The sequence below is a fragment of the Cannabis sativa genome, chromosome X (genome assembly GCF_029168945.1).
Source record: "Cannabis sativa cultivar Pink pepper isolate KNU-18-1 chromosome X, ASM2916894v1, whole genome shotgun sequence".
Taxonomy (NCBI): domain Eukaryota; kingdom Viridiplantae; phylum Streptophyta; class Magnoliopsida; order Rosales; family Cannabaceae; genus Cannabis; species Cannabis sativa.
Window position 1 is genome coordinate 83,545,895 of NC_083610.1, and position 14,599 is coordinate 83,560,493.

A 14,599-nucleotide genomic window follows, 5' to 3' on the forward strand; every position below is an offset into this window, starting at 1 on the left:
CACAGAACCTACTTCATTACGGATGAATATTTAAGATATTCGAACTCTTCTAAGCATTCATAATTAATTAATCACAAAAGTTAGTGGATGTATACCCTAACTAGCTAGAAATCGATCAACACCAACTAAGTCAGATTCTTACAAATTGACCTCACAACCACAATATAAAAAATACTAAAAAATTAAAAATTAAATTATTTAACTACTTATATAATTTATGAGTAACTAGTTAATTTATTACTAACTAGTTACTAATGAGTAAATAGTTAGTAATAAAAATATATGATCAGAAATGAAAATTAGTATTTATTAACTACTTACTAGCTAGTAAAAAAAATAAAAACGGCATGAATAGGAATAAAAATAGAAATATATATATAATTAAATTTAATATACACATAAAAAAGTTAATATTTTTCTCATCTTATATTGAAATTATAGCCTTTACACTATTTTGAAAAGAAAAAAAAAATCAACATATTGATATTATTTCTCATTAACAAATTTTTGAAAAACTAGTTTCTAAGCTTTTGTTTTATTACTTCTCGTTCTCAATCTTTGTTTTCCTCTTTCATTCACAATATTTAATTATTAAAGATTATATATTTACCTTATTACTAAAATTTGACTACCAATAATGCAATGTACCTTATTAAAATTATTAAAGATTAGATTTTTATTTTAATGGACGTTGTTTTCTCCTCCAATACTGGCGGCTGGAGCTACAATCACCACAACTGCGCGCCACCTCAAAGCTCCTTTTTACACAAATACAAAAAAAAAAAAAAATTATCCAATTCTGACAATATGTATTTCTCGGTATTAAATATTAGAGATTTTTTTTTTATAAACGCCGACTCTTTGGGTGATGGATGTCGAGGGTTTTGAGGATTTTGGTCTGAGATAAAAAAATGAGGAAGATGAAAAAATGAGCCTTCGATCAGGGTTATAAAACCCTATAGCGTTAGTTATATGGTAATTACCGCTGCCATAAGTGACATGTGTCAGCCAACGGTGTATCTATGGCGGCAATTATTACTAAATGATCGACATCATATGTCCTTTACTACGCTTCTTATTGTATGGATGCTTTAGCTTCTTCTTTTTTTTAATTATTAGCTAAAATAATTCTTTTGTAGTAGTGACTAAAATAAGAAATATGATTGGAGGAAGAATAAAAAAAAATCCCCTATAACTTTTTAACTATTTAAACTAAAATTTAGCTAAAAAAAATTAAAAACTTCACTTGGAGATGCTTTAAGAATCTAGTTTTGGTGGAGCAAAAAGCAACAAATTAACGATTCGGTCCAAATGTGAAATCGCCAATCAGTTAGGACGCACGTATGGATATATGTAAAACGTGAATTTGTATTATGGGTGTTTTGGCTACAACTTACATATGATATGACAAGACAAAAACATAGTCGATACTAGAAAGAGATATATAAATAAGTAGAATGCAACACTACTATTCATTAATTTATTGTAAAAGAATCACGTGGACTTAAAGTGTACGTGTTAATTGGACAATAAGAAATTCATAGTGTTTAAAATATGACACATACCCACAACTGTCAAGTTGTTCTTTCAAAAAGAAAAAAAAAGCATGGAAAATGAAGAAACAATAACGTTAACGTTAACAATAAATAATGCTACTTAGTACTGTGTGATAGTGAGATGGAGAAAGAAATCCAAATTAATCTATGCCAATAAGTAAAGAACGTACGTTGTGGATTAAAATTAAGAGGTTGATACCGAGTCTTAGACTTTTTGTATGGTCCAGTAGTCTACCTCACTTTTCAGTACGTACATTATTTTGGTTAAACTGATAACTAATAAGGACACTGCTTTTTATGGACTCTATTTATCCAACTCATTTTCCCTCCACATCACCTCAAAAAAAAAAAAATAAATAAATAAAGAAAACCAAAAAATCATATCAAATCGACGTGTGTATCTAACTGCCTTTCCTTTGCGTCTTATAAAACCTAATATTAATATCCATACCAAAATCTTACCAAAAAAAAAAAAAATATCCATACCAAAAAAAAAAAAAATAAGAAAATTCTACTATGCACAACCTTAAAATGAATATATTGGTGTACCCTTATTTGTTTTAGCATCCGAAATAATTTTTCAGTTAAATTTTTTCTCATGGTCATGTATGTTATAGTTATTTAAGACATCCTGCAAAATTTTAAGAAATTTGGAAAAGTTTAACACGCTGAAAACTATGTTCAAACATTGTATTGCACGCGTGACTATTTTATTTTATACGCGTGTAAAATCGACTGTTTGAACATTGTATTCTATATTGTAAATTATTCCAAATTTCTTAAAATTTTATAGGATATATCTTAAATAGTTATAACGTACATCAATATGAAAAAAAAAATAGATTAATTTTTTTTTTCTAAATGCCGAAATAAGTTAAGGGTGGATCAATACATCCCTTTTAAAGGAGTGCATTGTAGAATTACCAGAAAAAAATATATATATTTTTCTTGAAACGAAAAAAAAAAAACATTTATATTTACACCCGACTATATATAAGTAGGTATGCCAAAAGGATCTTAGTATAAAGAATATACATATTTTCCTAACAAAATTGTTTATTTAGTCTTAATATATTTAAAAAAAATAATTTCAAAAGTAAATGTTAAAATAGTTATTAAATAGAATTGATTTAACATAGTTTTTAAAAATTGTCTTAAGATATATATTTTAAGTTTTTTTTTTCACGTTTAGTTTGCTTTTATATATTTTTTTAAAATTGTGTAATAATTTTACTTAATAAAATTTCATATATCTTTTGTTTTATTTGTTTTGTCGTAATATTTAAAATATATTTTACTTTATTTCATTTTATTTTTTGCTATATCACTAAGTGAAAACATTAATTTAAAAAGCACTACAACAAAGAAGGGTTTTGTCGGCGCATATTTGTGGCAGCAAAACTAGACACAACGCGTTGAAAAAATTTGGCTGCAATGCTTAGTTGGTAAAACAATTTTTTCCGGTGCAATAGCCAATAGTGCCAACTAAAGTTGCTTTTACCGGTGAGTTTTCCCACTAGAAAAAAATTCAACGTCGACGTTAAAAGATGCCTAAATCCGTCCATTGACGAGGAAAATAATTTTTACCAGCGCAGATATGTAACGATTAAAAATTTGCACATTTTTTTCTAATTGGCGCGTAACAGTTTTGTCTTTACCTGCCAATAGGATTATGGCAGGAATTAGTTATACCGGGGCATGCGCACTTATGTGCTGGCAAAAGGCTTACTCGCCATATTTTATTGATGATTGAGTAAGTTTTGTCGACGCAATTTTTCGCCGTTAAATGTTTTTTTAATTTTTTTTATATTTTAATAATTTATAATAGTATTATAATTAATTTTAAATATTAAATTATATTTGAAAGAAACATAATCAAATAAAAAAACAGTATTCACATATATAATTAAATAGTATCCTGATCAAACTACTCTAAAAACATGCTCGAGTTGTAGTAAAGTTAGTAACTAAATAAAAATGTTAACGTAAAATATTAAAAGAAGTTCGGGGAAAAAAAACAGTATTCACATATATAATTAAATAGTATCCCGATCAAACTACTCTAAAAACATGCTCGAGTTGTAGTAAAGTTAGTAACTAAATAAAAATGTTAACGTAAAATGTTAAAAGAAGTTCAGGGAAAAAAAAAAGTCAAGTTCTAAAGTTAATTATAAAATATCTATGGTGCTAAAGACGGCTAATGTCATCGTTGTTGTTGTTCTGGGTCTCGGGACAACTTGATGACGATCCATAGGAGGAGTGGGGAATGACAGATGTGGACCCATAGGAGGCAAGTTGAAACCAGACACAACCCGAAAGAGATTGTAAAATTGATATTGGAATCGCTTGAGGTAGACTTGTTGTGTTTCATACTGCTACCTCGAATACTGAGTTTACTACTGTGCCTCATGCACCTGTCTCTTATGGCATCATACTGTTCCATAGTAACAGTCTGTGAGCCAACAGTAAAAGATGTGGCATGTGCTCTTTTGGCCCCAACTACCTTCAATCTCGGGAGATGGTCAAAGTCTTTCAGATGTCGAGATCGCTCACCCAATACTTGCATCATAACAGGCAGGTCTAGTGGGTACTGGGTGGGATATATAGCATCCTCAGCAAGCTGATCCTCAGTAGGCGTTGGTTGATTTGTTGCCAATTCAACTATTTTCTCCTACAAAATTAAATAGTCAATTTAAAAAAAAAAAAAATTGAAAGAAATGTTTAGAAATTAATAAATATCAATGTAAACTTACATAAGCTTGTTGCACGTATTTATTGCGTCAAGTATTGTCTTTTTGGTGGAACTTTCGAACAGTATCTACAATAGCTGAAAGTTCTTCTGTCTCGGGATCATCCTATATTTAAGTAAAAATAACTGTGATCATTATTATTTTTTCCAAAAAAAATACTTATCAATAACAAATAAATTTAAAAAGTTACCTCATTGACAACATGTACTACATTAAACTTTGATCCTCTTCCACCTTAAAATTTTATCTTACTTGACTTTGTTTATTTCTTGTTGATCTTGTCTGAAATTAACATATCTATGTTACAATTAATTATTTATCGTTCACTATAACATAAAGTATTACTAAGATTAATAATTTTATTAGGTACTTATTTTTTTCCTGAGGCTCATAAAGCAATCCAATCACTCCACCCCTCATGAGTTACTCCCTCCGAAGGTGTCATGTACGCACTACTACAAAAACACCCTTTAGAGGCGGTTTTTAAGCCCTTTCAGCGTCAGTTTTCGCGAAATTCGCTACCGACGCTGATCAGGGCGACGCTAAAGGGTTTATATGAACCGACGCCATATATACCCCTATGGCGTCGGTTATTAGCTAGGAACCGACGCCATAGGGGTATATATGACGTCAGTTCCTAGCCAATAACCGACGCCATATGTGGCGTAGCAACCGACGCCAAAAGTGAGCAGATTTCAGTTTTTTTCATTTTTTTTAATTTAATTATATAATTTTAATTTTATATTTATTAATTTATATATTATTTTATTTAATTTAAATTACATATTTATTTAAATTTTAAATTACATATTTATTTAATTTAATTATATATTAATTACATTTTAAATTAAATAGTAATTAAATTTGGGTAAAAACATAATTTGATTTCATAAAAGTAATTAAATATTACACAAACATGTAAAATTAGTTAAAAATATTAATAAATTAATAAATCTAACTACAAGTTAATCTATAAAAATTACATAATGAAGAAAAATTCTTCGACCTTTGAACCTCAATCGTCACCGTGAATCACCGCCATCAATTGTTCGATCCACTTTCGCTGTAGTGGTAACAATTCTGTTTTTGGATCGTATTGCTTCTTACCCCCAAACTGTTAAAAAAATTAAAAATTTATATTAGTTTATGTATATGTATATTATATATTTGTTATTATAAAATTTATATACTATAATCAATAATTAAAACTTACAGCTTTTTGATCTTGTATGTAACGGTTGGGGTTGGCACGTGCGACGATGTCAGTGATATATTTCAAAACATAAAAACCGCATTCTTGGCTTTTAGGTTGTCTTGGACAGTTTGCTTGTGAAATTCCTTGCCACGGGCCAAGATACTGATGTGCGTCCCCTATATACATGAATGCCCTGTTTGGGAAAATTATATTAGCATTTCAATTCGTTAGTTAATTTAAATTCGTTACATAAGAAGTCATTAAATTATTACCTTCCGATCATTTGTTCTATTTCTTCGGGAATTGGGCGGCCATTTACAGGGTTTAAATGGATAATTTTCCTTGGCGCAACCACCACTAGCGTCCAATGCATCCTAGAAAATTATATTGGAATATAAGTAAGATAGTATAAAAATAATTTGAAGACATAATATAGAAATGAACAATTAGCACTAAAGAATTTAATAAAGTTTACCCGATATTCCAAGGAATAAAGAACATTTGGTGGTTGTTGTTCATTAATGATAACCAATTAGCCAATCGTCTTGCCGCATCGTCAAAAGACTGACTCTGTTCTTCATCGTTGATCCCATGCACTGTGAGAAGCTCTGGGTCGTAAAACTTGAAAATTTTTCTCAGACCGTTGATGCTCTCCCATATGTGCCTGCCAAAAAAAGTGTTAGTGCCTTATAATAATTTAACTATAATTTGATATAAGGTTAATTAGATTAAAGAAGAGTATACATCATTCCAAACAGCATTCCCTGGTTGCCGATGTAGTCACACGTAGCAACCTGCTGCAAATCCTCTCCAGATAACGTGATCTGGGTACGCGGTGCAATGAATCCTCGGGGGACAGGAATTGTGATTATATCACGTTTATCTTTGAGCCTTAGGAATTCATGAATCATCCATTTTAGCGAATTAGGGATCAACGCCATCTTCTCTTCCGTGAACAAGTCATCTTCCCGTGCACCACGGCCTTGTGGAGAAAGCATCGGAGCTTTCCCCTTTGACGCATCACGTCTTGAGGGCGGTTGAGCGAGTGGACCCTAAACAAAACAGAACATAATATATATATATATATCAAATTTTATCCAAATTCTACCGAAATTTCGGCAGCATAACGGTTGTAATTGAATGACCCCAAAAATTTTGAACATGGCTGTATAACGACAAATAACACATATATAACAGTAGTTTGTTCATCCATCCCACCGCAGCACATATATTCGCAGAACCTACTTCACTACGGATGAATATTGAAGATATTCAAACTCCACTAATCATTAATAATTAATTTCAGTTGAGAAGTTACCTCGGTTGTTAAAATTAAGTGTTTAGGCCAAGGAAGGAACATCTGGTATACGTCCCTAACATATCTGCACTCTTCAATTGGGACTGGGATTTCAGCGTCCTCTTGCAGGATTTCCGAAACCATGATCCGGGCATGTGAATCATCGTAATCCTGGCAGTGAACTTTGATCATACCCACATGCTCGTACAAATACCCTCGGGCCACAATATTGTCGATGTTGTCAGAGCAGAGATGTACTTGCTGATTAAGGGCCGCATGGTCATCAAAATTGTATAGGATACCTTGGTCGTTGAGGGAAATAAACTCCTCAGCATAAATTTGTGGTTGTACCTCATCCTGAGGAGCGTATGGTTGTGGAACATACGCCTCACCAGCCACCTCTCCTTCTTCCTCTTGTTCGGCAGCGTTCCTCTGCTGCTTAAGGGATTGGACTTCGGCTTTTAATTTTTCAATCTCCTTCGCTTGCCGAGCCACAACATCAGACACTTCCCTTTTCTTCCTGCCGAACAGTTGAGATGCCCTGGTCAGGAACCTACAAATCATAAAATGCAAATTAGCAACGATTTCATTTGTGTAACTAAATAAATAACATTTGAAGTAATAGCATACCCAGCAGCCACGACACGTCCGGGATGCTGCGGTGTCCCGAGCGCCTGCGTGAGGATATCGTTTTGGCCCTGGACCTGAATTTGTCCCTGACTAAGCTTCTCCTCTAATTGAGCCTAATGCACGCATATATTCAAGCAATTAGTATATGAATTATATACACTAACTCATGAGTAGAACTCAATTAAGGATTAATATATACTTACTATCTTCTCTGCAATTTTCTTGTCGTAATCAGTGACAAGTTTTCTACTCTTGGTGCGAGATTTAATCCAAACACGGTGGCGGGGAGGATCTTCAACTTCGAGGTCCTTTTTCTACATAACGTTATAACAATGAAATGAGTACCAATTAAATTGTATAGCACATGATAGCACATTAAATTTTAAGTATTACTTACCACAGCTTCCCGTACTTTCACCATTCCACTCCGACCACTTCGATGTCTGGATTGAATTTTTGAGGGACGTTCACGTTGCACCTTACTCAATTCCTACAATGCCAAAAAAATACATTAGATACATGTACTTATATTTAAGAGTTTATCTTAGTGTTAATATAATTAGCGTACCAGAAATTCAGGAGTTAGTCGACTTTCAACAAATTTGCACCAATCAGCAGCGTCGATCTCTGGGTGCATTTCAGGGACTTGTGCCAGTCGTCCAAGATCATTCTCTTTCAACGCGGGCATTATGATGTCTTTTTTCATCCTATTCTTGAAGTCTTTCATTAACTTCCCAGCTAGGATGAGACAATCATGTTTGAAGGTGTCCGGCACAATGAACCCCGTCTATTTTGAAGGAAAACAAACACGGTTAGAGTCAACATTTGGAGTAATAGAAAAACAAATCAAAATTCTAACAAATAATAGCTTACCTGAATGTCTTTCCAAACTTTATTTTTCAGAGTCGGGTTGACTTCTTTCCAGTTTTTATAGGCCAACCCTATTGTCTGCCGACATCTGACTCCTAGAGTGGATACGAGCTTCGCATAGCTTTTTCCACAGTATTGACCTTTATCATTAACTTCGAGGGCCACTCTTTTGCCCTGATCCATTAGTTTGGATATTTCATTCATTTGCGTCGGCCCTCGTGTAGGTATTGTGGTTGGACACTCATTTTCTGCTCCCGAATCAGATCCTGATTCCGAGTTCGCCATGTCTACACCATTAACAAACAAACTTCAAAGTTAGCTATATATATAACAAGTAGTGTATATGAAATATTAAAAGCATAAACAAATTGTTAAGTATTCAGGACCATTCACAACCACAATATAAAGTAAGCTATATATCAAGTTACCAATTAGACACGTTTTCTTTTCTTTTTTTGTTTATGTTTGCCTGAATCACAATTGACCCATATTCCCTCATTGATATCGTTTCTAATGTATTCAGCGTCGTCTTCCTCAATGTTACGATCAATTCCCATAAGTTGCTCATGAATTGGTTGTCCAACAATGAAGTCATCGTAACATAAGTCAGCATTCTCCTCATCCTCTTCAGTCTCTAAGAACCTCCTCTCTGGTGTCGATAAAACAATAGACCATTTATCATTAGCCGGATCAGAAATGTAAAAAACTTGAGCTGCTTGGCTAGCCATGATGAATGGATCATTCTTGCTTCCTCTCTTACTTAAATCAACCAAAGTAAAACCAAGCTCGTCAGTTTTTACTCCAACGTTGTTGTCAACCCAAGAACACTTAAAAAGTGGAATTCGGAACGCAAAATAATTGAGCTCCCATATTTCTTCAATGACCCCGTAATACGTCATAGTACCTAAAACAGGGTTTCTATCTTTTGCACTTGCAAAGTGCATAGTTTCTGCGACGATACGTATACCACTATTTTGAACCTCTCGAGCATCATCTCTTGACTTTGTATGAAAACGTTTACCCCTTACAATGTACGCTTCATGCTTTGCAACCGCAAAAGTTGGTCCAAGGGCAATACGACTCAACACATCAGATACTCCATGATTCGGTTCGTTCAACTTTGATATAATGGTATTCCTTAACCACCCAATGAAAGTTTGACGATGTTGGTCTGCAACCCATTTTTGTTTATTTTTTTGATTTCTTGGAACCATTGATTGTAACAGCTCCATATGGTCACTGTAAAACAAGTAAGATAAATCAAGTTATTGTTCATCGTGACTTAAGTAATGTTAATCAAACAAAAGGTACTTACGTTATATATGGTTGAACCTCTGCGTTATTGTTCATCACGACTAATTGAGCTTGATCTAGTTCAAGCTTGGACACTGTCACCATTGTCCCTTTGCCCCTTAATCCTCTATCAACATCATCTGGGTCAGTTCTTGGTTTGCTAATTCCTATTGCCTCAACTCCAGCCATGTACTCTGAACAAAATTCCACAACCTCTTCAGATATGTAGCACTCAACCATACATGCTTCGTAGATAGCGGTTACGCACATAACTTTTAAGTACCTTCATATTTCTTTCAAATGGATACATCCATCTCGCCCACACCCGCCCACACGGCCTTGCTTCTCTCACTAGATGAACCATTAAATGGATCATGATGTTGAAAAAAGATGGCGGAAAAAACTTTTCCAGGTTGCACAATGTTTTGACTACATGTTCATGTAATGCATCTAACTTATCCAATTCTAATTCCTTCCCGCACAGCCTATTAAAGAAAATGCAAACATGTGTCAAACACTCTCGAACATTTTTTGGCAAGACTGATCTAATGGCAATTGGAAGTAGATGTTGCATTAACGCATGACAATCATGTGATTTCAGACCCATTAGTTTCAATTCAGTCTCATTCACCAAGTTTTTGATGTTAGACGAGTAACCATCGGGTACTTTCATATTTGCAAGTGATTTGCAAACTGTTTGTTTCTCTTTTTTGGACAAAGTGAAACAAGCAGGAGGCAAATATAAACGTTCACCTTTCTTCTCAGGTGCCAGAGATTGTCGTATACCCATTTCAACGAGATTTAAACGACTATTTAGACCGTCCTTAGCTTTGCTGGGAATATCAAGTAAGGTACCAATAATACTCTCACACACATTTTTTTCAATATGCATGACATCCAAACAATGTCGAACTAGTAGACTTTTCCAATATGGAAGACGAAAGAAGATTGACTTTCTTTGAAAACAACCATTAGTTTTTTTATTTTTTTGCGTCTTTCCATACTTAAAATCTACAAGTTGAACTTGTTGGAGAATTTGTTCCCCAGACAGTGGCAAAGGAGCCATATCACCCTCTTCAGTACCATCGAATGCTTTCTTCTTCCGTCTATCAGGATGATTTGCAGGCAAGTACCGTCTGTGACCCATATAACACATCTTGTGTCCATTTGCCAAGCGACGAGCCGATGTGTTAGTGCAACAAATCGGACAACCTTCGTAACCTTTTGTGCTTAAGCCTGATAAATTACTATAAGCGAAATCAACGATAGTCCACAACAACACGGCTTTCGGATTAAAAAATTCTTTTTAAAACCATCATAGACACCGAACCCCGTTCTCATACAATTCTATTAAATTGTCAATCAATGGTTCCAAATATCCATCGATATTATGTCCGGGTTGTTGCGGGCATGATATCATTAAAGAAAGCATGTTAAATTTCCTCTTCATCACTAACCAGGGAGGAAGATTGTACATAACTAGGAAGACAGGCCATGAACTATGACGACTACTTAGAGATCTATGTGGATTTACTCCATCCGCAGACAGACCGAGACGAATGTGTCTTGGTTCAGATTTGAATTCAGGATTTATGTAGTTTACTTTTTTCCAAGCTTGGGAATCTACAGGATGTCTAAGTTTTCCATCTTTCACTCTCTTGGTCTCATGCCAAATTAAATTTTCAGAATGTTCTGCACTACGATATAATCGTTTCAGTCGCGGAATCAAAGGCATGTACCACATCACTTTTTGGGGGATAAGTTTCCTATTCTCCTTACTCTTGTTTACTTTATGGCGGGATAAACCGCAAGTCGGGCAATAATTCATGTCTGCATATTCCTTACGATATAAAATGCAATCGTTCGGACATGCATGAATTTTTTCATACTTCAATCCTATAGAATTTAACGTTTTTTTCACTTCATAAGTAGATTCCGGAAACGATTGGCAAATGGTAAGATATCTTTAAAATCAGCTAAAAATTGAGTAAAACATTTATCGCTCACTCCATTTTCTGCTTTTATGTTGTAAAACTTTACCATTGTTGGTAATATTAGTTTTTTACAACCATCGAACAGAGGTTTATCAGCATCACTAAGAAAATTATCGAATTTCTCAGGATCATTAAGAAATTCCTCCTGTGCTTCGTTAAGCAAGTCCAATGGATAATCATCGAAATCATTACCCTCGATATCATCTACCCCCCGCTTTCCTAATAGATATGGATCATTAGGTAAATGTTCGCCATGGTAATACCAATTAGTATAACTTCTATTGAAACCTCGTAAATACACATGGTCCTTAATCATTGTAATATTCCCTTTAGATACATTACAACAATCTACACACGGACAATGAATACGATCGTGATTTGTAGAATTCTTTAAGGCAAACTCTAAAAATGCATCGAACCCTACTTGAAATCGCAGTGTGTCTCTCTCCTCACGCATCCATGATTTATCCATAACAAAAATCCTATCCACAAAAATTCAGTATTTAGTAACTACTTATAGCTAGTTACTAATTACACAATGTAACTAACTAAGTTTCTCACAATTTATTCATATTAATTTATAAATTACTCAAATTCTCGTTTTAGATTAGTTCATATTATTAGGTTGTTTTGTTGATTAGAATGTTATTAAAATGTTAAATATTTTTAATAAATAAAATTGAGGGGAAAAATTTTTGGTAAAGCAATAAAGGTATTAACTAATATTTTCCCCTTTTAATTAACTTTTGCTCTTTATTTTCTTTGAAAAATAAAAATCCACATTGAACCTCTCAAATGAAAGAAAAAAAATAAAAAAAGAAGGATTTTATATGTTTATTTTGTTAATGTATTTAGTAACTAATTATATCTAGTTACTAATTACACAATGTAACTAACTAAGTTTCTCACACAATTTATTCATATTAATTTATAAATTACTCAAATTTTCGTTTTAGATTAGTTCATGTTATTAGGTTGTTTAGTTGATTAGAATGTTGGTAAAATTAAAAAGTTTACATAAATGTGAATATTATTATTTTTTATGTGACCTAACTTCTTATTACTATGTTATAATTAACTATATTATGAATGGTTTTAGTAAGATTTATCCTAATTCTACCGAAATTTCGGCAGCATAACGGCTGTAATTGGACGTTCCCAAAAATTTTACAAGTGCCTAAAATAACAAACAAAACAGATAAACAATACAAAATTAATCCACCCATCCGACCGCAGTACATGCATTCGCAGAACCTACTTCACTACGGATGAATATTTAAGATATTCAAACTCAACTAACATGCATTAATAATTAATTATATATTAAGAAAAAGTTAGTTAAAGTATATTCCTATAATTGGAAGCCCAAATACGCTACACACAAAATTATGCCGAACCCCTATAATATAAAGAAATACAACGAAATTACAAAATTAATTATTTCATAACTTATAACTAGTTATAAAAAATTGTAACAAGTTACTTAGTTACTAAATTATACATACCTATATATAATCAATTATATCTCACACTATTATCTCAAAAAAATAAAATTATATCACACACTAATTCAATTTTAAAATTTTTATTTCTAAACTAATGAAATCCCTCCAATGTCATTTTATTCACAATAAATATATATTGCAAAAAATATATAAAATACAATTACAAAATTTATTTCCATAAAAAATATACACACACTATATACACACACAATATATACACACATTATATACAAATATTCAATAAAATATACAAATACATATATATACTATACATTGAGGTATAAATTATTACCTAATAACCGCAATCCGACGACCACCGTAAAAAATCCCGGCACTATACACATAAAACACAAAAATATTATTAATAAAATAAAAAAACTCAAATAATAATTTACAAAAACAAAAAAATAAAACAATATACATAATACAATAAGAATAGAAGCAATATTTATACCTTAAACGAGGTTGAGATTCAAAGATTTCTCAAGAAAAATGGGTGGCCGGATTTCACACCCAAACTTTACTATTTGGGTTCGGATGACACTCAAAGAGGGTAAAAAATCAAAACTTTTTAGGTGTATGTTATTAAGTATCGAAAATGGAGGATTTTAAAAAAAAAAAATGGGCTGAAATGGTTGAGAAATGGGGGAGATAGGGTGGGGAGAAGGTGGTGGAGGCGAGGGTTTTGGCTGAGAAAATAGCTCTCTGGTTTTTTAGTTTCTGGGTTGCTGAGTGAAGTGGGGAGGAAGAAGAAAGGTCGAACAAAGATATACTCTGAACGACCCTATGGCGTCGGTTCCTTCATAGGAACCGACGGCATAGGGTACACGTGTCAGCAGACTGTGTACCCTATGCCGTCGGTTCCTATGCAGGAACCGACGCCATATGGTAGTTCAGAAAAAAAAAAAATTAATTTCCAACCGCCTCTAAATGGTATAATGCAATTTTATACCTACGGTTTTTATCAAAAAACCGCCTCTAAATGTCAATTTCGAACATAGCGGGTATTTTCACACCCTTTAGCTTCCCTTTTTATAAATAGGGTTGAAAAAACTGCTTCTAAAAGCTAATATTGTAGTAGTGACGCCCTCTCCTATCCAAACTCCTCAATATTTTTAATCTATTTCTTCTTACAATTGGCCCTCCAATCATGCAAACTTTTCAACATTTTATACAAAGCATAGTCCATAAAAACTTGATTATCTTGTGGATACACAAACTTTATCTACTAAAAAGTTACACAATAAAATTGATGCATTAATTATAATAGTGTAGAATAATATACTTGGAAGTATTAGCTAACAAATAATTAAAACTAATAATACATTACAGTTACATCAAGGAACATGAGTGGCCGGGTGGTTAGAGTGTTAGCTCGTTTCAAAAATATTTGTTCATAATTTCTTTTCTTTTTGAAAACAATTTGTTATGGTAGGCATTAAATATATATTAACACTCAACGATAATAGTATGTAAACTTAATTTAAGCTATTAATATATATTCAAGTG

The 14,599-nt window shown here is 32.9% G+C and overlaps 2 protein-coding genes across 3 annotated transcripts; both read right to left on the reverse strand.

The window, feature by feature from the left end:
* Window positions 1-4,762: 4,762 nt before the first annotated feature.
* On the reverse strand, window positions 4,763-7,410 carry LOC133032547 (uncharacterized). 2 transcript variants are annotated; one of them, XR_009685169.1, is made up of 5 exons: window positions 6,820-7,410; window positions 6,246-6,553; window positions 5,977-6,165; window positions 5,520-5,875; window positions 4,763-5,420 (listed from the first exon to the last, which is right to left on the reverse strand). XR_009685169.1 is itself a non-coding variant. In XM_061106526.1 (4 exons), the coding sequence occupies exons 1-4, from the start codon at window positions 7,360-7,362 to the stop codon at window positions 5,770-5,772; spliced, it is 1,146 nt and encodes a 381-aa protein (XP_060962509.1). In that variant the 5' UTR covers window positions 7,363-7,410; the 3' UTR covers window positions 4,763-5,769. The 2 variants fall into 2 exon arrangements, 1 of the variants encoding a protein (XP_060962509.1); XM_061106526.1 differs by having other exon boundaries at window positions 4,763-5,875.
* An 83-nt stretch (window positions 7,411-7,493) lies between these two features.
* Window positions 7,494-9,829, reverse strand: LOC133032562 (uncharacterized). The gene is made up of 2 exons (XM_061106543.1): window positions 9,614-9,829; window positions 7,494-9,537 (listed from the first exon to the last, which is right to left on the reverse strand). Exons 1-2 carry the CDS (start codon window positions 9,778-9,780, stop codon window positions 8,730-8,732), a joined length of 975 nt encoding a protein of 324 aa, XP_060962526.1. The 5' UTR covers window positions 9,781-9,829; the 3' UTR covers window positions 7,494-8,729.
* Between the last annotated feature and the right edge of the window lie 4,770 nt (window positions 9,830-14,599).

Excerpts from the sequence above, each read along its gene's own strand:
- LOC133032562 (XM_061106543.1), bottom strand. The coding sequence starts at position 9,780 with ATGGCTGGAGTTGAGGCAATAGGAATTAGCAAACCAAGAACTGACCCA. Across the intron at positions 9,538-9,613 it reads GAGGTTCAACCATATATAAC|TGACCATATGGAGCTGTTAC; the intron begins GTAAGTACCTTT and ends CTTGTTTTACAG.
- LOC133032547 (XM_061106526.1), bottom strand. The coding sequence starts at position 7,362 with ATGATTTGTAGGTTCCTGACCAGGGCATCTCAACTGTTCGGCAGGAAG. Across the intron at positions 6,166-6,245 it reads GGAATGCTGTTTGGAATGAT|GCACATATGGGAGAGCATCA; the intron begins GTATACTCTTCT and ends TTTTTTTGGCAG. Across the intron at positions 5,876-5,976 it reads TTTATTCCTTGGAATATCGG|GATGCATTGGACGCTAGTGG; the intron begins GTAAACTTTATT and ends ATAATTTTCTAG.